Source organism: Mercurialis annua, linkage group LG3 (genome assembly GCF_937616625.2).
Source record: "Mercurialis annua linkage group LG3, ddMerAnnu1.2, whole genome shotgun sequence".
Taxonomy (NCBI): domain Eukaryota; kingdom Viridiplantae; phylum Streptophyta; class Magnoliopsida; order Malpighiales; family Euphorbiaceae; genus Mercurialis; species Mercurialis annua.
In genome coordinates, this window is record NC_065572.1 from 58,412,186 (window position 1) to 58,436,730 (window position 24,545).

Below are 24,545 nucleotides of genomic sequence, written 5' to 3' on the forward strand. Positions count from 1 at the left end.
CCCATTAATAAATTTTCACAAATTATTCATGAAATATTGAAATTATACATTCGGCCAAATCAAAATCCCACTAACACATTACATAAATTTCTATCATAAATCACATTTCAAATTATCATCTAATACAACCTAGATAACATGCAAAATTTCTAATAAGCATATCAAAATAACAATGGAAAAGAAATCATAAAATAATTCGGCAATTTCAAATAAAATGCCCAAAAATCTCCATTTTAAAATCTCAACTACATTCCACATATATTCACCCACATAACAAATTTTAACCCCAAAATAATTTATCTCATAATTATTATTATTATTTTTTTTATTTTTTTTAATCTCATTGTTTTCGGTTTCATAAAAAAAATATTAAATTTCCACACTTTAAACTTTAAAACCACCAATTTTTCTTAAGCAATATACCACATTTAAAACATGAAATTTTAAAATCCTACTTCATGAATATTGAAAATATTCGGTTCATAAACATCACAAATTTAACCCTTTAATTTTTCTTTTAAAATACTTAATTTTTTTTCCTCAAGAATCAACCTTTAACACCCAAAAATATTTATTTCCAGCTTTTTAAGCTTAGCTAATAAAACTTGTTATATTTAGAAAATTTAAAGCATAACTACCTTAAAAATTTTAAATTTTTCAAAACCAATCCTTACCCAAGTTTTATTCCACCCTCTAAAACCACAATCCATGATTGCATGCAAGTTTTAAACTCTTAAACCAAAATTTTTGTTAAAACCGAAAATTTCCAAAAATGAACAACACCCATAAATTTGATCCTCTTAAAAACCCATATTTTGAAAGAAAAATCATCTTTTAACAACTTTGAATAAAACCTCCCACTCAAGCACAAAACTTTAAAAAGAAAAATACCCCATCAAGAAGTTCACAAAGAAATCACTTAAAGAAGCTTTTATTCTTACCTTTTAAAAGCTTGAGTTAAAAAAAATTAATGGAGTTTGTTTTCTTCCTAGGGTTTGGTTCGGCTACAAGATTAGAGGAAGAAAGGGACTTTTGGTTTTTCTCTAGCAATTCTTTTTACTCCTAAGAAAATGGAGAAAAGAAAATTTCCAATTATAGCATTTTAGGTTGAAAAGTTGTGGGGTCTAAGTTGCCTTTTTTAATCTCAATCATTAGAACCACCATTAGTCATAGCCTATACTACATGCATCATGCCAAGTGTCTCACCATGTGTCAACTCTCCACCAATTGCTTTTGCTCCAAGTTAAGCTAATCTAGCTTAATTAATTATTTTTACGGTTTTCGAAGTTCCGTAAAATCTTTCTCGAAAAACGTTTCCGAACTAAATTAATCTCTTATAAGATCAAATCTTGAGCAAATATATTTATAATTTTTTTTTTAACGTTTTAATTATTTAAATCGATTTTATCATTTAATGGCCGAAAATTACAAAAATGCCACCCATGCACAATAAATCGATTTACGTAGCCATGCACACGTAAACATTTAAATAATTAATCTAAAATCACAAATAAATCAATCACATGCATTAAACACCGAAAAATTAATTTCTAAGCCGGTACTCTACCGCCGCTAATTTTCGATTCACCGCATTTTCAAAAATTCCATATTTTGAAAATTAGGGTTATTACAGAGGACTCGCCAAATATGAAAACAAATTCAACAAGGAAAAGCTAAAAATCAAATAAGGCATAAATATCTAAACATTAGCTTACTTGCGGGGGCGCTAATGATGGAAATCATAATATTATGAACCGAATCTTGTGGGATTCGCCTATTCAATACCGATAATAAAGGAGATTCTAGAAGATCCATCTTCTAGAAGAATAGGAAATATAATTCTTTTAGGAATCACATTCCTAATCAAGAAGTATAATCCTATTTAGGAGACTCATTCCTAAATAGACTTACACGTCAAGTAGGAATCCTTTTCCTATTTGGATGCTTATGTTAAATAGGAATTCCTTTCCTATTTAGAATATACAAGATACTTCCTCACTACTACTAGGAGTTTGAGGTATGCCTAAAACACAAAATTTATAACAAATATAATTATTCTCCCTTAAGCCTAAACTGACTTAAGCATTAGAGAGCTAATCAGACAATCCATCCGATCAGCCATCTATCTTCTTTTGCAGGCTAAACGTCGTCGAGAAGCCCGAACCCATCAATAATAATCAATCAATCGTCAATTTCTTTACATGCAATCACATTCCCAACTTGATTGAAGCATATCTCAAACTCACCAACATCACAAAATTACTTAAAATATCCATAATCGCGAAACACATCAATTATACAAAACTAAGAATGAAAGTTTAATCTAAATACCTTAGATCACTCTCCTAAAAAAAGTGGAACACTTCGATTGAAGTATTAGAAAGATATCGTCAATTTTGTACTTGAAAACTCTTTGAAGCAAGTTAGAGAAGAAAAATGTTCAATCTTCGATGCATGCAAGATTTCTCACAGTATAAATATTTGATTATCAATTTGAAAGTGTTTAGTGGTTTTATTTTTTAAATATAATGTCTCTACTCTATGGTGAAAATTAAGTTAGAGAAAACAATCAATAATAAAAATGGCACAATTGTGCTTTTAGCATGAGCTCCTATATGTAGAAGTTTATGCTTGATGATCATCTATTAGATTATCTAATCTATTGGTCCAAAAATTCACCCCCAGAAAAATCGCCTTCTCCAAATAGACGATTGTTTGGCTGCGGATATATACAAAACTCATAGTTTTACGATTAAAATGAATAAAATTAGATCCCAAACCAAAAAAAACAGCGAAACATTATGAAATACATTTTAAACATCCAAAGCATCACCCCTACACACAATAAATAAAAATTTACAATTTGGAAACAAACACATTCCGACAAACAAGACATAAACCAGTCGGAATTCACATTGGATAAGTACGAGATATTACATGGCACGAAACCAGCAATTGAAGCTGAGGTGAAAATAAATTGTTGGACCATTTGGAACTGAAGGAGTAAAACGAGACAAAATGTCTATTTTGAGGGTGTTTTTGTCCAAAACGACTATTTAAAGGGTGTTTTTGTCCAAATATCAAGGGCCAATATGAACCTTTGTTGATTAAAAACTCTCCTCAAAGAAAAAAAAAACAGAATCAATCTGATACTAATCTTCGTCTTCTTCCTCCTTTTCTTAATCCAGTAGTCCTAATCGGTACGTTTCCTTCGTTCTTTCATTCTTAAGCTGAGCACTCATTTGATTAATTATATCATAATTTTTGCTTTTGCTTAACAGCTCTGCTTGTGATCAAAATAAGCTAGGGTTAGGGTTTATCACTGTAAAACAAAATGAATTCTAATTCTAACTCCACTAAATTCTTTTCAATTGTATTGATATCAATAGGTTTCTGTGGCTTGTTTGGCAGTTTCTTACTTCACTTTATGCTTCCTAAGAAGCGACCTGTAAACGATCAACAACAAGAAGCCGAAGCGAAACCCGACGACTGCCCCACGCCCGCCCCTGCAGTGATCGTAACTGCTATCAATAAGAAGCATCAGATCAGTTCTGTTCTCTTAGAGTCAACGGCGGAAAATAACGGTAACAGCAGCAGCAGTAGTGGTGTGATAATGGCACCTGGGAGTGGTGACATGGCGCAGAATCAGCATGATATTGATGAGGATCTGCACAGCCGGCAACTTGCTGTTTATGGCCGGGAGACTATGCGCCGGCTTTTTGCTTCTAATGTTCTTGTTTCTGGCCTGCAGGGTCTTGGTGCCGAGATTGGTAATTTGTGAATTAATTTGTTTTATTTTTTATTTGGAATTATTTTTCATGATGATATGTGTTTTTTAGTGCATTTGCGACCGATTGATTGTGTGATATGTATATTTGAAATAATATACATGTAATTAATCATTTGCAACAAACAATTCAATAAAATGTAATTTTTGATGCCTTCTTTTGTTTGTTTATTTTATTGACTGTCGAGTTTCATTTAATTTAGGTCTTATAATTTTGGATCTTCAAATGCACTGTAGACATTATTTATACTATGTCATGTCCAAGATATCGAGTAACTTTTCATGCAAAAAATCAAGTTGTTTTTCCCTTCATTTCATCCCATTTTAAGTATTATCTTCTCTTTTTAGGTTGAAGAAAGAATTCTAGCAACTTCGTCGTTTTTAAACATGAGAATTGACTAACTAAATTTTAGTTGAATCAAGTTCTTGTACTTCTAGACTTTCTAAAAACAGTTGTTGGTTTGGTCAGTGGAACTCTTTCCCTTAATTATTGGCATTATTGTTTCTCTTTTTGTGTATGATTGAGAGGAAAGGAGAGTTGGTCAGGATTAGAACCTGGAAGAGTGCTATTTAGTAATTGGTCTTATTCAATTTCTAATGTCCCTGTGTCCTGCTATCTTATGTAATACACACACATCTTCGTGTCTGTCCCTGCTGCAGCTAAAAATCTCATTCTTGCTGGGGTCAAGTCTGTGACATTGCATGATCAAGGAGTAGTGGAGCTGTGGGATTTGTCCAGTAATTTCATTTTTTCTGAGAATGACGTTGGCAAGAACCGGGCATTAGCTTCTGTTCAGAAGTTGCAGGAACTCAATAATGCAGTGGTTGTTTCTTCTTTAACTGTGGAATTGACAAAAGAAAAACTTTCTGATTTCCAGGTTATTCCATCTTCTCTTTTTAAATCTCTTGCTGCGCGTCTATGTTTAAGAGTTATTTTTCTCTCTTTCTGTGAAACTTGTACAATAAATGGATCATATATCATGGTTGGCTACTACTAATTCATGGCTGGATATGCTACTGAATTTCATCGTACATGTGTTTAATTTGATTAAATTCAATCTGAATGATTGATTTTAATTTTTTAAAATGTTAATTAAGGTTATTATATTGGAGTGCGTGACCATGTGCACATTTAAGGTGATAATTTTGTTGATTAATTCTCTCTTTTTTCAAATATTTGTTTTTTTTTGGCTTATTTGACATATTTGAACAACATGTTGAACGTACTGATAAAACTTATGTTATCCAACATGAGTGAATAAATTGTTATTGCTGTACAAGTAGTGCATTTAATTTTCTTTCCCTGTTCTATTTTTGCCCGCACTTGTTGGGGAAGAATAAAATCATTAAAGGACATGTATTATGTTCCATTTTATTTTTGCAACTCACTTTTTAAGAGTGTTTGTCCTCAATCTTATTTCTGTATATTTTCTACGCATTATGCTCGACTTAATTCTCTTTTCGGTTAAATTCTGCCCTACAGGCTGTTGTCTTTACTGATATCAATCTTGATAAAGCCATTGAATTTGATGACTATTGCCATAGTCATCAGCCTCCTATCTCTTTCATTAAGGCTGAAGTTAGAGGACTTTTTGGTTCTGTGTTTTGTGACTTTGGACCTGAATTCACTGTTTTTGATGTCGACGGAGAGGAACCACACACAGGGATAGTTGCATCCATTAGTAACGACAATCCTGCTATAGTATCATGTGTGGATGATGAGAGGCTTGAATTTCAGGATGGAGATCTTGTTATGTTCTCTGAAATCCATGGAATGACTGAGCTTAATGATGGAAAACCAAGGAAAATTAGAAATGCTAGGCCATATTCATTTACTCTTGATGAGGACACCACAAACTTTGGTACCTATAAGAAAGGTGGTATTGTCACACAGGTGAAACTACCTAAAGTCTTGAACTTTAAGCCACTGCGGCAAGCACTTGAAGACCCTGGAGATTTTCTTTTGACTGATTTTTCCAAGTATGATAGGCCATCTCTTCTGCACCTAGCATTTCAAGCTCTGGATAAGTTCTTGTCCGAGTCAGGTCGTTTTCCTGTTGCTGGTTCAGAGGAGGATGCTCAGAAGCTCATATCTATGGTCAATAACATTAATGAACGCTTGGGAGATAAAAGAGTTGAAGACATCAATTCAAAACTTTTGCGTCACTTTGCTTTCGGAGCCAGGGCTGTACTTAATCCAATGGCTGCTATGTTTGGTGGTATTGTTGGACAAGAGGTTGTCAAAGCATGTTCTGGGAAGTTCCATCCTCTCTTTCAGGTCAGCAGTTTCTTTTCCGTTCCCCACAACCCATCAGCCTCTTTTTTAGTTTTAATTTCTTTCTTTCTTCCTTCCTCAACCTCACCCCACCCTGTTGACGACGGTCCAAGTAAAGTCCATATTTTCTATTTTCATATTCCATCCTTCCCTTCCTCTTCAGCCCCAATTGCTGAGCATCAATTTGATTGCTTCATTTTGTGACTAACTTTTCTTTCTGCCTGATGTTGCAGTTTTTATATTTTGACTCAGTGGAGTCGCTCCCCACAGAGAATTTGGATCCCCATGATTTGCAACCATTGAATAGTCGCTATGATGCACAGATTTCAGTTTTTGGATTAAAGCTCCAGAAGAAACTAGAAAATGCCAATACGTTTGTTGTAGGATCTGGTGCATTGGGCTGTGAATTCTTGAAGAATTTAGCATTAATGGGGGTTTCTTGTTGTAAACAAGGAAAGCTGACTATAACCGATGATGATATAATCGAGAAGAGTAATCTAAGTAGGCAGTTTCTTTTCCGTGATTGGAACATTGGGCAGGCCAAATCCATGGTTGCTGCTTCTGCTGCTTCATCAATAAATCCTTCAATGAATATAGAAGCATTGCAGAACCGTGTCAGCCCTGAAACTGAGACTGTCTTTGATGATGTATTCTGGGAGAATTTAACTGTTGTTATAAATGCTTTAGACAATGTTAATGCAAGATTATATGTTGATCAGAGATGCTTATATTTCCAGAAGCCACTTCTTGAGTCTGGAACCCTGGGTGCTAAGTGCAACACTCAGATGGTCATTCCTCACCTGACTGAAAATTATGGTGCCTCTAGAGACCCACCGGAGAAGCAAGCACCCATGTGCACTCTCCACTCGTTCCCTCACAACATTGACCACTGCTTGACCTGGGCTCGCTCCGAGTTTGAGGGTTTGTTTGAGAAAACTCCAGCGGAAGTGAATGCATATTTATCTAACCCAGTTGAATATACTGCTAGTTTGGCGAATACTGCTGATCCTCAGGCAAGGGATACCTTAGAACATGTTGTTGAGTGTCTGGACAAGGAAAAATGTGAGACATTCCAGGATTGCATTACATGGGCTCGCTTAAAGTATTCCCTTGATTTGATTTTTTGTTAACCTAATGATCATTGAACATGTTCTTTTTTTAGGTTATCACTTCATTGTTTTGACATTTGACATCATACTGTTTTTGTTATCAGGTTTGAAGATTATTTTACTAATCGTGTGAAGCAGTTGATTTATTCATTTCCTGAAGATGCTTTATCAAATACTGGCACTCCATTCTGGTCAGCCCCAAAGCGTTATCCTCATCCACTTAAGTTCTCAACTTCCGATCCCAGTCACCTCAGTTTTGTCATGTCAGCATCTATACTACGAGCAGAGGCTTTCGGCATACCAGTTCCCGAATGGGTCAAGAATCCTAAGCTGTTTGCTGAGGCTGTTGAGAAGGTGATGGTTATAGATTTTGAGCCAAAAAAAGATGCTAAAATTGTGACGGATGATAAGGCTACCAGTCTTTCTACTGCATCTGCAGATGATGGAGCAGTTATCAATGAGCTAATCGCAAAATTAGAACAGTGCAGGAAGAATCTGTCACCCGGATACAGGATGAAACCGATTCAGTTTGAGAAGGTACTCTTGACAGCTTCATTATGCAATCTGTATCTTTTCGCATTGCAAATTGTTGATTGATCATTCTGCTTGACTAAATATTATTATATCATCAACTAATCACAGTTATATGGTACTCAACGTCACTCTTGTTGTTGCATTTTCAGAAAATATTGTGTACTGAAGTAGAGTGTTTAACAATAAGATTGTACATTCGATTCGAATTGGTATATATTTATTTTCAAAATCAAACCAAACCAAGTTTAATAGTATAATTTAATAAAGTTCAAACCAAACTGAACAAGTCTTTTGGTTCGGCTCTGTTCGGTTGGTTGGCTTGGTTTAGTTTCCAGTTTGTACTGAAAGTGAACTGAATTTTATATTTTCACAATTGAATTTGTCGGTTAGGTTCAGTTGCTCAATTTGGTTCAGTTTTTGCACACCCCTAGGCGTTACTGATGTCTCCCATTTGTTTTAAGCAGATCAAGTTTCATGCAGTAGGCCCTTATTTTTTAAGATATGACATTATAACTCTGAATTATTTGTGGAAGTACAGGATGATGATACGAACTTCCATATGGATCTGATTGCCGGGCTTGCCAACATGAGGGCAAGAAACTACAGCATTCCTGAAGTTGACAAGCTGAAAGCCAAGTTTATTGCAGGAAGGATCATCCCTGCAATTGCGACATCCACAGCTATGGCGACAGGTCTTGTTTGCTTGGAGCTATACAAGGTTCTCGATGGAGGGCACAAGGTGGAAGACTACCGGAATACATTCGCTAATCTAGCACTCCCTTTGTTCTCTATGGCTGAGCCAGTCCCACCTAAGACTATCAAGCACCGAGACATGAGCTGGACTGTTTGGGACAGGTGGATTCTACGAGGCAATCCTACTCTGCGGGAACTTTTTGAATGGCTAAAGGAGAAAGGACTAAATGCCTACAGCATTTCCTGCGGCAGTTGCCTGCTTTGTAATACTATGTACCCTAATCACAAAGAAAGGATGGATATGAAGATGGTCGATCTGGCTCGGGATGTGGCAAAACTAGAATTGCCTCCAAATCGACGACATTTTGATGTTGTCGTCGCTTGCGAGGACGATGAGGACAATGATATCGACATTCCTCTAGTATCAATATACTACCGCTGAGTTGTAAGAGTTTCATTTAGGTGACTCCTCTTTTTGATCAGACAGCACCGTCTTATCATGTTGTATCTATGATAACAAAATATGAACACTTCTCCAAATTTTAAAAAATTCTAATAATTGTGTATACATATGAACTAGTGTTACAAATTGGCGGCTTTACATTGCCACCATTGCGATTTCTAATGAATTTTCTTGTGACGTTCGAATAAAATATTTATCCGGTACACTAAGACTTTAATTAATGTATCCTTATTTTTGTTATTCTCGCCAGTGATATTAGTTTTCGAGAAATTTGCTTTTGAATAATTATCATGTATTGTATAGTATGAGATTAGCCTGGTAGCAGCTTTCAATTGTTTGTGTTACTATTGTTAACTGTTACAGTGGTAGATGAAATCCAACAGCTCAGAACTACTTCAATCCAAAATCTGACTTTATCAGCAATTGGATAAAAATATCCATTATTGTAGAAAATATCTCCGTCCCAACAAATCTCGCTCCTGCCAAATATACATTACAGAATCAGACAATCAAAATATATCAGCACCCTCATCAAATCCATCAGAGCCCGCAACTCGGAAATCTAGTTGTTTCTGGAGCTTTAAACGACGGCGGTCATCAAAACATTCCCAACCTTCAAACTATAAAAAGAAATTAAGTAATTATTATTATGTTATACAGACCGATCCAATAGGAAATAACACAGGCAGAGAAGAAGATATTACCCGTCGAAGCATATCCATTGTGATTTCTGTGTTATGGAGATCCAGTGTCGAGAGTTGCAGGCACATCTTGAATAGTGTGGGAGGGAGAGACTTCAATCCATTGTTGCCGAGCTGTAGAGTCTGCGTTAAATTAGGAAATTACAAGTTTATATCGTCACTGAATGGCATATTCTTGCAAAGTTAAAATAATGAACGATTCCTTGGGACACTGTCATTGATCTCTTGCTAGGTGATATCGTAATTGGTTGGAATATTATGATTGTATTAGTAACTCGATACTCAAATGGCGGAACAAATGAATTAGAAATAAGAATGAAGTAGAAACCTTTAATTTACGCAAATTGCCAAATGATTCTGGCAAATCTGTCAGAAGATTATATGAAAGATCAACCTAGACCACGAAAAAACTTGGTCAAGACATTAATCAAACTACAACGAAGGGAAAAAAGTGCAAATTAGGAGTACATTGTATAAATTATTCAGTGTTATGAAAATTTTAAGCCCTGCAGATAATCCAAAATTGTTGCAATTCTAACTAAAACTTTTAACTTTGTCAATTATAGACAAACTTGAAAGATTTTATTTTAATCAATTGATCCTAATTTTGCTCACATGACAATTATTGAATAATCATTGTTTCTTATCTTTATCTAGTTTTTATTAAATTAGGCGAACTTGTTTATTATAGTCAAATACTTAATGTCTATCATGTGAGCAAAATTAGCTCAATTCATTCAATTAGATGGACTTGACTGCAAGTGAAATAAAATTCTTAAAATCAAGATATAATTCATAGAATTAGAAAATTTGTTTAAAATTGATAAAAGTGCCAAACATGTAGATTTGCCGAGTCATTAGGCGAAATTTTAAAGGAAGATGAAATCCTACCTCAAAAAGAGAAATACAGTCCCCAATAGATGTAGGAAGGGTGCATATCCTGAATCAAAAGAGCAGCGCGTAAAGCAGGCACCAAAAGAAAACCAAAGACGACATAAACACCTTCACCGACATTTACTTGTTTAAAGTTTTATGAATGTTCTGGATTACTCTATGCATCAAATTGAACAAATTCAGTATAAGAGCAAGTATTACATAATGAAGGTTGTATCACATATAGTTTCATGATGACCACTATATGCACAATACCTGTTATTATTGGCTTTCAAAACCTCCAGCTGAGTAAGGAGTCCAATTTCAACTGGGAGACAGTTCAACTTGTTGTTCGAGACATGAAGTTGCCTCAAAGACCTCAGAGCACCCAATTCAGATGGCAATGCCGATAAACTGCGTTCATCATGCTATGTTATTCACCATTTATAATACTCAAGTAACATCAACTAAGCCTCACTTCCAAGTTCAAGAGAAATAATCTACAATAAATACAATCCATCTTTTCAACTGTGTTTGACAGCTAACACCGGATGTACCAAAATTTTAAGACGTGGATTGCATTTTAAACCATAAAATAAGAAACTAATAAATTATTTTCTTTTCTCTGCCCCAAAGCTTAATATTTTCAATTCAAGTTTTTTTATAATTCTTATACTAAGTTCCCAGTGATATACTCCAATAGTATCCATAAAAATCAAAGGTTATGTTCATCATACCTACTTAAACTATAGAAGAATCTTCATTCTAATTATATCTTTGTCAATTTCTGATTTGAAATGAGTTAACCTTATTTTTAGAACTTATTTATGCAGCCCTAGTTTCTTGAAAAGTCTCACTGAAGAGCTTTTGTCCACTGTTTGCCGACATAAGATTTGCAAATTCATGCACAACACTGCCTTACTCTCCAATGTTAGGAACTGGCTAAATTACACACAACTCTCCAACAAATTTTGCACGGAACATCAGCATATACAGAATTCTGCAATGGAAGCACGAAAGTAGATGCAGCACAAATGATTTAGGCTGTTCATTGTAAATGCTAGTAGCTGCTTACAGGTTTTGGCTCAAAAAAAGTTGTGTCAGATGCTTTAAAGTGCAAAGTGCTTTCCACTGAATAGAATCATCTGAGAGGTCATTTCCATTCAGGATAAGTTTCTGCAAATATGTTAGACAAGAATTTTGTATTCACCCACAAAGAGTACAAGAGGAGCTTGAAAACCAGTACGTAAAAGTAAAAGCGTAATTCCATTTACCTGCATAGAACTTAAACAGCTAATTTTGGTTGGTATTTCTTGAATGTGGTTGTTACTGACATCAAGAACTCTTGTTGAAAGTCCACAAGCCCACACTTCATTTGGTAGCAACTTGCAAATTCAAGTAACCTCAATACTTAGAATATGTTATCCAAAACAAAGATAGTAATCAGCGACGAAGGAATTATCAAGAGCAAGGACAGAAAGGTTAGCCATTTAGCTGCTCCACATTAAAATTAAACAATGGTCTATCTGAACTATCTATTCCTAACCTGTTCAAAATTGACAGTTCCTAATCCAACAATACAACAAAATGCAAAGAAACCAAAACAGTAAACAATATCTGAAAATCAGGGAAATGTAGATGTAGGAACTCAAAAATACAATCAAGAAAGATTAGGTTTAATACCTTTAAGTTGGATTCAGCCAATGGAATAATTCCTGTAAGCTTCCATCGATCCAAATGAAACTTTTCAATAGAAACTTCAGCCTTTGGATTCACCGTTTTATCATTAGTTACATTAGCCCTTGAAATAGGACGAGGCTTAGCATCTTCAAGAATAGGGCCATCCTGTTTAACCCCAATATTTTATATCAATATTTTCCCATTTTGAACTAATTTAGCATGTCATAATCATATTATACAAAACTCGTTAAAGAACAACAAGCTGTCAAACTTAATTTTCCGAAAAAGGAGATACATAAAAAAACAGAAAAAATTACACTGCTATCAGAATCTGGATTTTTGTTTCTTATCAATTAGTGTTTCAACTTTTTAAGAATAAGCATTTCACGAACACTTCATTCAATCAACGTGTCCTGTTTCAGAAATGTTTCGGACACTTAACATTTCAGACATAAAACTTCATTTTTACAAAAGAAACCTTAAAAATACATCGTTTCGCTGTGTCTGTGTCTCGTGTCCGTGCTACCTAGAGTATTTAAATCTATTTTCATCGGTATGCTAAGAAAACAAACACAAGGTTCATTTTTGCTTAAATTTTAGTGTTATACTGGCAAAATAACATTAATAGTGTATACATATGATACATATTCCTATATGGCATCAAAATAGCAAAACAAATCAGACAATTTAAAATTTACATCCAACCTTATTAGCAATATAAAAAGTCGAAACACTAATTTAAACGAAATAAAAGTTCCGACACTAAAATAGCAAAGATCCCTATAATTTATCCAATAGAAAGGAGAATATACCCCTTGGTGCAAACCCTGGGAGGCAATGAGCATGATCCTGGCTCCATTAGTGAGCGCTGATTGCGCCACTGTCTTGGCGTCATCCAACACCGTGCCTGCAACAATTATCAAAGAAATTAAAGGAAATGAGTTAATTATGGTTTCTTGAAATTAAAAAAAATAGAGACCTTTGAAGATGAGCTTCTGGCCACGGGGAAGAACATTGGTGAGGGGTTGGAGAAGGGATTTCAGATCTTTGATTGTCGAATTTGAAGAGATTGATATGGGTATTGATCTTCCGCTGAATTTCACTGTTAGCTTTACTGAATTTTTCTCCTCCATTTTCTTTCTTTTACTGTTTCTGATTATAGTTATTTTTGGAAATGAAAAATAACGACTGACTTAAAACTATTTACAAAAAATACCAATATAAAAAATTAATTATAAAATATGGGGTGTATAATGTTGATACATCAAAACTATGAACCAAAAAATTTGAAAATAGTACTATTTGGTTTAATATCGGTATAATTTCAGTATATTTTTGATATATTAAAATAATTTTTTCTATATATTTTCTAGTTGATAACATATAGTATATTCTTTTTATATGTATTTTCACTATAGTTGGTAGTGAACCAGAAAATTTATTTACTATTAGTATTAGGGGTGGGCAAAAAAACCGGTCAAACCGATTAACCGAACCGAAACCGGAAACCCGAATCGGAAAATGTGGTTAACCGGTCCAACGGTTTAGGTTTAGGTTTTGATTTTTAGTTTTCATGGTTAATGGTTTAGGTTTAGGTTTTGGATTTCTAAAAACCGTGGTTAATCGGTTAACCGGTTTATATATATATTCATATATTTTTAATAATTAATAAGATATATTTTATGATCTGTAAAATAATATGGATTTTATAATATACACAATAAAATCTAATTATAAAAATATATTGACATATATTTTATTTAGGAATATTTATATATTTTAGGAGAATTTATATATGAAAATATTTTAATAGAAATTTGTTTTCCTTATTAAAATATTTACTTAACAGAAATAGGAATATTTAAGTATATAAATAGTAGAAAGTGGACGTGAACAACACCACAAACAATTCAAAAAAATACAAACCTAGCTTTAATATTACTCATAAATTATTTATAAATAATAATAGTTTTAAATATTTGCATTGACTTAACTATTTATAAGATAGTTTAGATTTATATTTTTAATATAATTTGAATTTCTATAGTTTTTTTTTTGTTTGCTAAAAAATCAAATAGAATTAAAATTTTATCTTTTTTGTCTTTAATTTTTCTAATGGTTATATGGTTAAAAACCGTAAAACCGAAAAACCGAACCGTTTTTTATGGTTAACCGATTTACCGGTTAACCGTTTAAAATTTTAGGTTTAGGTTTTTAATTTTAAAAACCGTATTACAATGGACCGGTTTACAAATTGCCCTCATGGACCGGTTAACCGGTCCATGCCCACCCCTAATTAGTATAATTTTAATATATTGTTAGTTTAATTTTTAGTATACGATAGTGTAATATTGATGTAATTTTTATTTAATATTAAAAAAGTCTACATATAATTTTGTTAATATTTTTAAAATTTTAGATATTTTTGTAAGAATCCCTAAATTTTAACATTTATCTTATACAAAATTTTATTATTTATCTGACCATTTAATTTAAAAATTTTATCACGTTGACAAATATTAATAAGATATATATTTTATTTAAAAGTAAATACTAGTTTACGTGATTATAATCAGATTAAAGACACAAAAAATATTTTAATTTAAATGGATACATCATCAAAATTAGATTGAAAATATTTAAAAAAAAATTAAAATTGAAGTTTGTTCATGTTAATAGCAGTGTTTTAAAAATCGGACAGGATCGACTGGTCGAACCGGGATCAGGTAAGTGGTCCGGTTCTAAAATAGCAAAAAAATCAGAATTTCAGTCGAACCAGACAAACCGGCAGTTGAACCGGTGATTGAATGCGGACAAACCGGCCAAAGAGAATTAGCGACGAAAAATATATATCCAATTTGCCCAAAATGAGAGTTGGTAATTGATATCGTAAAGTTTTAAAATTCGTATTGTAATTGCAAATCACACTAAAATTTGTGATTTCATTTGGAATTACTTTTGAGTCAATCATTAACCTAGCAGATCAGGATACCCTTTCATTTTTTTAACATGTATTGAAATTTATTCTAAAATCTCATAATTCTGAATCTCATAATTCTGAATAACACAACTTTAATATATTTTTCAATTCATTGTACTATATCATATACACAAGAACTCATTACAACATGAATTTACCTTACCCAATTGTATTATTTATAGAATCATTAGTATCACCCTTTTGATCAACAATAGAAGTAGACTGAGAAGACACAACAAACCCTTCTTCCAATTTCTTCCATTTCCCTTCTCTTGGCTCTGCAGATTCCTTTGCCGTGTCATAAGAAGCATGTAACCCGAACAGCAAGTAATACACCAATAACACACCAGTCCATATTCCAAATCTACCAAACGACGCGCCGTCTATCGATCCCAACAGAAAAATATTTATAAGAATCGAAGCCGAAGGCAGCCACGGCACCAACGGAACACCCCATAGTTTAGGGTCTCTTGCTTGCGGAACAAGAAACTTAAGTCCCGAAGTAGCAAATAGCCATATCAACACCGTTATCACATACCCGGTCCACTCGTCGCCTCCGAGCGCCCAGTTAACAGCCGTAGCAATGGACGAACCGAGTATTAGCGCGAGACAAACGACGAGCTTTACGTGATTGGCTTTCGTGGTTACGCCAGAAACGTAGTATCGACGAACTAGTAGCGCGATGGCCACGAGCATGAAGATGAAGAGAGTGGAAATTGAGAGTAGATTTGCGAGAATGTCCATTTTCGTGAAGAATGCGACAATGGCGGTAGCGACAATCATAACAACTGTGGCATGAACAGGAGTTCCCGTCCTTGCGTCGACATGAGCTAGCCACGGCGGCATCATATGGGTTCGAGCAATGTGGGTTAGATACCGAGCCTGACCTACTGCTCCCACTAGCAATGCAGTAGTCATACCTGTTAGAATTATGGCTTGATTAGTAAATGAGAATGATTAATTATATAGTACAACATGAGAGCTTAAAAATTTAAATGGTACTAAATTTTCACTCAATATTTCATTTTGATATCAAAAATTTAATTTTTATTTCAGACGACGAGGCTTTATAATACCTTGTAACGCACCAAAAGCGACTATATACTTAGCCCAATTCATTCCAACATATTCAAACGCAACCGAAAATGCAGCATCGCCATCGATCTTATTAGTCGGAACCATAAGGCACAAAACCGCTGCTAATAGACAGTACACGAAAGCAACTATCGTCATCGAACCGACAAGTCCTATCGGAACATCTCGAGCTGGATTCACAGTTTCTTCCGCCATTGTAGAAATCGCATCAAATCCAACATACGCAAAGAAAACAACAGCCGATGCCACGAAAATACCACGCGCCTCGTAAGGTGCAAACGGGGTATAATTTTTAATATTGGCTTGAGTTAGGCCCGCGATGATGATGAAGAGAATGGTGATAACGTGAAGAATGGAGGCAATGTAATTGAATCGCGAAGAGCCTTTCGTGCTAAGAACTGCAAGGAGACATATGATTGCAGTAACCCCGACTGAGATAGGGTCTAGATGGCTATAGTCATCGGGGAGACTGTGTGCGATGATGCGGAAATCATCGGGATCGTGGTTGCAGAGAGTTGCGAAATATGATGTCCATGATCGAGCTACTGCAGCTCCGCCTATTACGTATTCGAGGAGGATGTTACCGGCTGCAATGAAGGCCATGAAATCGCCAAGCTCTACTCTTAAGTAAGCAAATGATCCACCTGAAATCGGACGGAAATGTTAAAGATCATAGTAGAACTATTGTTGAAATCTCACTTAACAAATTCAAATTTTCGGTAAATTATAGTTATTTCACTTGATATAAAAAACTCTTCGTCGAAAAGTCTTACAATCGGATCCTTAACAATCCTAATTTAACAAAAGTGGACATTTACGTGTCGTTAGAGATAATAATAAATTATACTATATGATATATTGTCATGTTGGTATATAGTTTGGTATGATTATATAATGATTTCATAAATATAATATGATTTAAACTAATGAAAAAAATACAAATTGAAGTTCATATCAATTTGACACACTAACTAAAGTTTGAATACTTGCTTTATAAATAACCCATCATAAACTAAATAATTAAAAAAGATAGGTTGCATAAAATATAACTAGATGATAAATGTAGCCCTACTATGACAAAATAGATCTTTACAAAGCTTGTACTATAATTTTGCAGGCCGTCGATGTGGAAAGGTCAATGTAATCCACTATTGTTATACTATGGATCCATAAATATTATTTTAATTATATATATTAAAATAATACAATAAAAACAAATTATCAAATTTTAAAAATATTAAAAATTACATCATTATTTATTTTTAGGTAAATCCATTTGGGGCATGGCAATGCAGTCTTAAAGTGTAAATGTCAAATTTTGGGTTAATTTTTGGCCTAATGGTAAAAAAACCCAAACCTTTACGACTTATTGCAATTATATCCAAACCTTTTAATTTTTGTAATAATATCCAAATTGCATTTTTTTGTTGCAATAATATCCAAATTGCATTTTTTGTAGCAATAATAGTCAAATTGATGGCTAAATTTGTTGTTTTCAATTAAGATATTAGACTATTATTATGTTTTGAAGTATAATAATATAGTAAAAGTCCCAAAAAATTGCAAAAAATTCAAGAAAATTCACATAAAAAGTGCAATTTGGATATTATTACAACAAAATAATGCAATTTGGATATTATTGCAAAAATTAAAAGGTTTGGATATAATTGCAACAAGTCGTAAAGGTTTGGTTTTTTTTTGCCATTAAGCCTTAATTTTTGAGAGTTTAGACTTGAAATCAAAATGGAAGATAAGTCATTAATTGTCATTAATTATTGCGAAGTGTAGATAAACATAGTTTCTTGATTTGCTTTCCTATTGCTATCATCAAACTATTAGTAGTCAACTCAATTTGTCTGCCTCTGAGTCTTATAACAAGATGCGTAATCTACTAAAATAATAACTAAATTAATTTTACGTTATATCATATTCCATGTAAACCAGATTTTTTTAAGTCAAATAATCACTATAAACTACAAATTAACAAAAAAAACTTAACTAAGACAATAAAAATATATTATAATTTGTACGAGTTTATATTAATGACGAATAATTTATTTGGTTGAATGTCTATAAATAAAATATAAATTCCAATTAGATACAAAAAATCATAATATAATTTTTTTCATCTAGTATTCTATATCGTAAATTCTCTTTTTATGAATGAACGAAACAATATCTGTTTTCAATTAAATTAAAAAAATCTCCATTTCAATAGTGTGATATTTCAAATTACACAATCTACAAAACTAAATGCATAATATCAATTTAATCTATTTATTGTTGATAATTCTCAAATCCAAGTTAATTAAAACAAAAATAATAAAAAACATACCTGCAACAGGAATTTCAACAGCAAATTCAGTGTAACAGAAGACAGAAAGCATAGCAGAAACACCAGAAACAACGTAAGACAATATAATAGCAGGTCCTGCATGGTCCCGAGCTTCCAGTCCCGTAAGAACAAATATTCCGGACCCGATAACATTCCCTATACCGAACCACATCAGATCCCACCACGTCAGGTGCTTCTTCATCTCGTGCTCGCTCCGAGCTTTCATTTCGTGGAGCTCGATCGAGTCGAGAGAGCGAGTCAAGAGGCGATCCTTGAGCCGTTTCGGAGTTTCTCTAAGCGCTTTCATGTAATTTCCCCAGCTTTGAAATGACTCTTCTGGGAGAAAATCGTTCTTTGAACATGAGCATGTTCTTCGCCTGATTCCTTCATTTTCTACTCCGGCAACGGCGCCGGCCATGAGAAGATTGTGTATGTACAGTTGAGTGTGGAAGTGAGGGAGGGTTTATGTTTTTTTTATAAGGAAATAAGAAAAGTGAGGGATATGTTCTCTTGAAGTGGGAACAAGAAAATTTGATGAAATTGATAATGACAATTTTTATTTTCTTAATTATAGAAATTTTGATATTGACAAATTCGAATATGATTCTTTTTAATTATTGTATTCTACTGTTATCTTTTGTAAAGAACACTGGCCAAATTGAACTGTGAACTGGCTCAGTCAGTTTCAATCTAAATCTGTTAAATTTTACAATGTGTTTAGATTGGACAGAAATAAAAATGAGAGCAATTTCAGGCCGCTTTAATATTTTTAAAACCGAAATTGGGGGTTTCGGTTTCAAACAATTAATTACGGTTCTAATCATTTTTATCAAATAAAAGTTAAGTTTATTTTAATCTTTTAATTCATGACCAAACTTAACTTTTCAATCGAAAAATACCTATCAATAGTAGTTGAAAATATGGCTTTCTTAAAAAAAAACAGTAAATATTTGACTACAATTAAAATTTAATAGTCGAAAATTAGATCAAAATAAATGTTTTAAAAACATCTAGCCATAATTAAAAAAAATCAAAAAATAAATATTTTTTAATTGGTTAGCCCAGAAAAAATGAAGCAAGAAAACGACTGAAAACAATATACGACTGCATTATTAATAAGGAATATCCTCCTTGAATAATTACGACTTGATAAAGAAGTACTTCATGTATAAATGATATATTGATTCCGAAATTCAGCCATTAGTACATATTATTAGAGATAATATTCGTACAGAAACCTCACACAATAATTTAACCTTTTAATTATTTAATTATTTTATATAGTATTCTTATCATAATTCATAAGGTTTAGAGTTAATTTTTAACATCTCTCATTTGATTAGTTAATGTATAAAATAAAAGGACTCTAAATTTTCAGTCCACTCACGCAACAATTTGAACTATTGGTGTTTATAAATTAATATGTTTCAACAATAATATTTTTTTCCCAATTTTCCATTCATACAATTAGAACTAGAAAAAGATATAAACCTAATTGATGAATCACCAAACAGAATCCGAGATTTACCGACCTGCACACCACAAGCAAACAGAGGTCAGAAGGAACTCCGGTGGGGGTCACCGGACGTTCACTCCGACGCTCAAGTAAGGTTTTGAGGTAGACAAAGAAGAAGAAGAGAAAAGGAGAGTGCTTAGAGTAGAAAAAAGAAATTACCTAGGGTTTGTCCTTAAACCCTCTATTTATAGTTAGGGTTTAAGGACAAACCTGCCTTGCTGGCAAGCTGTGAGCCCAGTGGTCCCAGAAATCAGTTATGCTGACGTGGCAGAATATCCCTGCGGGAGGCACGGGTTGTTAGGTGTGTCAGAGAGAACATTCCTCGCGTACCTGTCAGAAGATATTTTGTGGTCCCAGGATCTGGCACACGAGCGTGTGCTCACGAGCAGGACCTCGGAGCCCGGTCAAGCCTTGAAGCCCGGATAACTTGGGGACCAAGTTATCATGGTTCTGGTATTTGAGAATGTCTCGAAGCTCGGGTCGTATGGTCCGGTCTTTTCGGGTTTATGAACCGGGAGCTCGGATCGGGTCTGAAGCGAATACAACCTGAAGCTCGGATAGAATCGTGGATCCGACCTTATCAGTCCTGAATGTCTCGGATGATGTTCGAATGCCCATCGATCCGGTGACCCCCCAAGCCGCATGATCTATGATTCTGAGAAGGTCGGGCGCAATTATCAGGTCGGCGAAATGCTTGATTTAGCGATGTTCGTTCGTGGCGAGGTTGCTTCGCCCCTATTAGATGTGCTATGTTATCACTAGTCCCCCCCAGTGCATCGGATATTTATGTCCGAGATGGTAGTGTTCTTCGAGGTCTCCAGTCACGTGAGTGGTGGCTCGGTTGTCCTAGTATTGACCGATTCTGACACCGAGCCGCTTGTCAGAAGGATTAGCTGGTGGGATGTGAAAGGACCTGTCCTTTCGAGTTGGCGTTCATGACAGTTGTAGGGATGGGTGTCCTTGATGACGGTTGTGCTTCTACTCATGTTTCAGCCACGTGCCAAGCAGTTACTGCTGGTGCAGTTTTCTAGGAGTCACGCTTAGTGGGAAGAGAGAGAAGATTTAAGAGGTGCCTTTTCGTTTTCCCTCTCTTTTCTTCCGTTATAAATTTCATTTTTCAAAACTTATAAACTTTTCGTTTCCTTTCTCAATTTCGATTTTTCTCTCTGCTCTTGAAAAAGAAAAACTCGTGTTCTTCGTCTTTTTCGAAGCTTTCTTCGCTATCTGCTGTTTGGAGGATTTTCTGTCTGTTGTTCCTGAGGTTTCCAGGTTTTGCCGTTGATCGTGATTTGTGCTTCCGGTTGCCTTGTTTGCTTTCTTCCCAGGATTTGCTGCGTTTTCTACAAGTAAGCGTTCTTAACTTCATGGTTCTTAGTTTTGGTTCTTTCGTTCCTGCTATGTGAATCTCATTTGCTACATGTTTATTTCCTGAAACTGTTGTTTTGTTTATGAAGTTTTTGCCTTGTCTTATTTAGATGCTTTGTTCTCAGTTTTTAGATTATATTGTATTCTCTGGATTCTGTGTTTTTCTGGTTTGAGTCAATGTTTGCTTGCCTCTGTTTCATGATTTCACTGTGCTTGAGGTTGAAATGTCTGAGTAGGTTTCTAGAGTTTCGATTTTATGTGTGGCGTTGTCGCTCTGGTAAAAATCTGGGAGATGAATTTCCAGAAAACTGGGGATTCATCGTGGTGTTCTTAGCGTTCTGATGATTTCACCCCTTAGGAGTCTTCTGTTGATTCATAATTTCAGTGTTTCGTTGCTTTTTGTTGTTTTTTGTTTTTTGAAAACTCGTCTCATCCGAGCTTGTTTCTTTGTCCTTTAGGCATGTCGGGTGAATCATCAGAACGTGAGGAGGGGAGGGGTTACGACGATGATGGTCAGGGGACGGCTGAGGCGTCTGTTGAGTTTCATGTAATTCGCTCTAGCCGAGCTAATTTCTCGGGGGCGGAAGAGGTGGGGACCTCGCAACCTCGAGTTTCGAAGAAAGCAAAGGGAAAAAATAAAGCCGCGGATGTTGGTGGCCAACCCGATGACCGGGACATTAAAGTGTCGCGGTGCACCACTGGATTTTTGGATGCCGTGAGGGCCACTTTTGGTATCCCGGAGGAGTATCAGCTATCCGTAGTCCCGGAGGGAAAAAGGTTAAACGACGCGCCTCCTAAGGATACGATCATGCTGACCTTGGAGCATCTCCAGTCTGGTGTCCGTTTTCCTATCTCGGAGCAGTACAAATGGTTGAGTAATTACTTTGAAGTACCGCTGTCTCAGATTCATCCGAACGGAGTTCGGCATTATTCTTGCTTCCTGCAGTTGTGTCAGCAGAACGGTTTGGTGGATTCTATGCGACTTTTCTGTTGTTTGTATCTTATGTCGCTAAAAGACCGGAATCATTTCGCGTATATCCGGTTTCGAGGGGAGAGGAAAGAGGTAGCGGGAGGTTTAGTTACTGGGATAACGGACTCCTTGAGGGACTTCAAAGAGGATTACTTCCAGATCACCCATCCGACTGCCTTTGAGGGGATGGTGACTACTTGGCAGGACAAGTGTTATAAACCGGATAAGTGGTTTCATGTCCCTGCCCCTTTGGAATTGGCTGATATTGTCAAACTCCGGGATGCAGCTCCCGTGGGGGACAAAGCTTATGCTGATGATCTTTGTCCCAAGATGTTTTTCGAATATTGGAAGAGCTCGGCTCCTGGTGCCTGTTTTCTTTGTGTTTGTTTGTTTTTTTTTTTTTTTAAAAAAATTTTGACCGTTGTCGATTGTTTCCTGCAGTGAATAGCATTGATGTGGCCAGGCTTGCTGGTAAGAGACCGGCGACCCGAGCTACCACCCCGGCCCCTGCTCCTGCTGCTGAAGCTCCCGCAGTTCCCGCTGCTCCTGCGGCCCCCGGCGTGTCGAGGCCCGAGGCTGCTGAGAACGCTGTCCCCAAGGTGGGCCTGAACCCCGTGCCTCTTCGGGTTCAGCTGCCGGGTGGGATGGAGATCCCCCCTACTGCAGAGCCTGTGGGGACCATCCCTTTTGTGAACTTGGATTCAAACGAGACCGTGGATGGTCCGGTCCAGAAGAAAACTGATCCCCGAGGGGTTGCTCCAGGGGCGACTGGCCCAAGCTCTAAAGCCCCCCGTGCTTCTATGGCTGACCTGCCGGATGTTTCTTCGGACTCTAGCACAGCGGCCTCGGGTCCACAGACGATTACTCGGGCTAGCTTCGCCGAGTGGGTAAGTCGTCACAATGATGGTGCTCGAGCTACTTTGAACGAGCTTCCTATTGCCGGTGATGTGGCCCGGGTGACCACTTTGCCTATTGACTTGGCCCACTATAAGACTCACAGGCCGGAGAATTTGCTGGCTGTTGTCTCCTCTCTCTGCCTCCAGGTATTTTTACCTTGTACTTGGTAATTTTTCGTGTTATGTTTTTTTTTTGGTACTTAGAGTATTTGATTTCTGGTTTCAGGCAGCTCAAGTATCTTACTTGGCGGACCAGAATGCCAGTAAGAATGAGGTTGATCTTTTGCTGGCCAAGGACCTTCTTCTATCCGAGCAGGCGAAAGTGCGAAATGCTGAGAGACGTGCTGCTGACGCCGAGAAGAAAGCCTCTGATGGAGCCGCCCTGGTAGCCAAGCTGGAATTGCAACTGAAGAATTCCGAGGATCGAAGGTCTGAGGACTTGGAGATGCTCGGAAAGCTGAGAAGTGACGTTAGTCGTCTGGAGACTGAGAAGGCTACTGAGAAAGAGGATTTCTCGAAGCAGCTCGCTGACGTTACTCGTCGAAATGAGCTGGCTTCCAAGGGACTCCGGGATTCTGTGGAAGAACTTAAGAAGAATTTGGCGGGAGCGGTCGATCGGGCCGAGAAAGCCGAGGTTCAAGTTGCCGAGGGTGCCACTCGAGAGGAAGGCTTATATGAAGATTTTCGCAGGATGCTGCACGTTGGCGAGATTCAGGTTGGCGAGTTTGTGAGAGGCCGATTTGGGGCTGACACCGACGTGTCTGACTTTAAACTAGATGTATTGGAGCTACACCGTCGGGCTAAAGAGTTGCCCGAGGATTATGATGTGCCAGCAGACATCGAGGATTACCTGGCTGACGACCAGGATCAAGGCCCAGTTTAGAATAACCGTAGTTGTAATTTCTGAACAATTTTTTTCTTCATTTTTGTAAGTTTGTAATTTTTTAGGAATGCTGAGCTCCGAGCTCTTTTGCTTTGTCTTGAATATTTTTCCTTGATTTGTTATATATTTTGTTTTTTGCTTGTTTAAATGCCTATGTTTTCTTGTTATATCCGCGTTGTTTTGAATGAATCTTTTTGCCCTGTTTTGTATCTTTGAAATTTTTGTCTATATCTATGATAACATGTTTCGTGTACAACTTGGCTCCGTTTCCGAGCTGGCTTTGTTAGTGTGACCTTCTTGGTTTTTCGTGGTTTCTAGACTCAGAGTTGGGAGAAAAATGCTAGAATTGGTTCTTTGTTATTCTGAGGTCAAGTTTAATCAAGTTGCTCG

At 35.9% G+C, this 24,545-nt stretch overlaps 3 protein-coding genes across 3 annotated transcripts; 1 reads left to right on the forward strand and 2 right to left on the reverse strand.

Moving 5' to 3' along the window:
* The first annotated feature begins 3,102 nt into the window (after positions 1-3,102).
* On the forward strand, positions 3,103-9,051 carry LOC126672741 (ubiquitin-activating enzyme E1 1-like). The gene is made up of 7 exons (XM_056105268.1): positions 3,103-3,200; positions 3,412-3,770; positions 4,448-4,665; positions 5,271-6,065; positions 6,296-7,164; positions 7,276-7,708; positions 8,244-9,051. Exons 2-7 carry the CDS (start codon positions 3,428-3,430, stop codon positions 8,838-8,840), a joined length of 3,255 nt encoding a protein of 1,084 aa, XP_055961243.1. The 5' UTR covers positions 3,103-3,200; positions 3,412-3,427; the 3' UTR covers positions 8,841-9,051.
* Positions 9,052-9,171: 120 nt separating this feature from the next.
* LOC126671570 (LRR repeats and ubiquitin-like domain-containing protein At2g30105) lies at positions 9,172-13,285 on the reverse strand. Its single transcript, XM_050365353.2, has 10 exons — positions 13,095-13,285; positions 12,928-13,022; positions 12,119-12,280; positions 11,710-11,820; positions 11,511-11,611; positions 10,712-10,849; positions 10,454-10,502; positions 9,891-9,956; positions 9,566-9,685; positions 9,172-9,481 (listed from the first exon to the last, which is right to left on the reverse strand). Exons 1-10 carry the CDS (start codon positions 13,246-13,248, stop codon positions 9,371-9,373), a joined length of 1,107 nt encoding a protein of 368 aa, XP_050221310.1. The 5' UTR covers positions 13,249-13,285; the 3' UTR covers positions 9,172-9,370.
* Positions 13,286-15,170: 1,885 nt separating this feature from the next.
* On the reverse strand, positions 15,171-19,043 carry LOC126675154 (cationic amino acid transporter 1-like). The gene is made up of 3 exons (XM_050369755.1): positions 18,526-19,043; positions 16,172-16,834; positions 15,171-16,015 (listed from the first exon to the last, which is right to left on the reverse strand). Exons 1-3 carry the CDS (start codon positions 18,941-18,943, stop codon positions 15,255-15,257), a joined length of 1,842 nt encoding a protein of 613 aa, XP_050225712.1. The 5' UTR covers positions 18,944-19,043; the 3' UTR covers positions 15,171-15,254.
* Between the last annotated feature and the right edge of the window lie 5,502 nt (positions 19,044-24,545).

Excerpts from the sequence above, each read along its gene's own strand:
- LOC126675154 (XM_050369755.1), bottom strand. The coding sequence starts at position 18,943 with ATGGCCGGCGCCGTTGCCGGAGTAGAAAATGAAGGAATCAGGCGAAGA. Across the intron at positions 16,835-18,525 it reads TGTTGAAATTCCTGTTGCAG|GTGGATCATTTGCTTACTTA; the intron begins GTATGTTTTTTA and ends GTCCGATTTCAG. Across the intron at positions 16,016-16,171 it reads CGCTTTTGGTGCGTTACAAG|GTATGACTACTGCATTGCTA; the intron begins GTATTATAAAGC and ends TAATTCTAACAG.
- LOC126672741 (XM_056105268.1), top strand. The coding sequence starts at position 3,428 with ATGCTTCCTAAGAAGCGACCTGTAAACGATCAACAACAAGAAGCCGAA. Across the intron at positions 6,066-6,295 it reads AGTTCCATCCTCTCTTTCAG|TTTTTATATTTTGACTCAGT; the intron begins GTCAGCAGTTTC and ends CTGATGTTGCAG. Across the intron at positions 7,165-7,275 it reads ATTACATGGGCTCGCTTAAA|GTTTGAAGATTATTTTACTA; the intron begins GTATTCCCTTGA and ends TTTTGTTATCAG.
- LOC126671570 (XM_050365353.2), bottom strand. The coding sequence starts at position 13,248 with ATGGAGGAGAAAAATTCAGTAAAGCTAACAGTGAAATTCAGCGGAAGA. Across the intron at positions 10,503-10,711 it reads TTGAAAGCCAATAATAACAG|GATATGCACCCTTCCTACAT; the intron begins GTATTGTGCATA and ends CTTTTGATTCAG. Across the intron at positions 9,686-9,890 it reads GCAATTTGCGTAAATTAAAG|ACTCTACAGCTCGGCAACAA; the intron begins GTTTCTACTTCA and ends AATTTAACGCAG.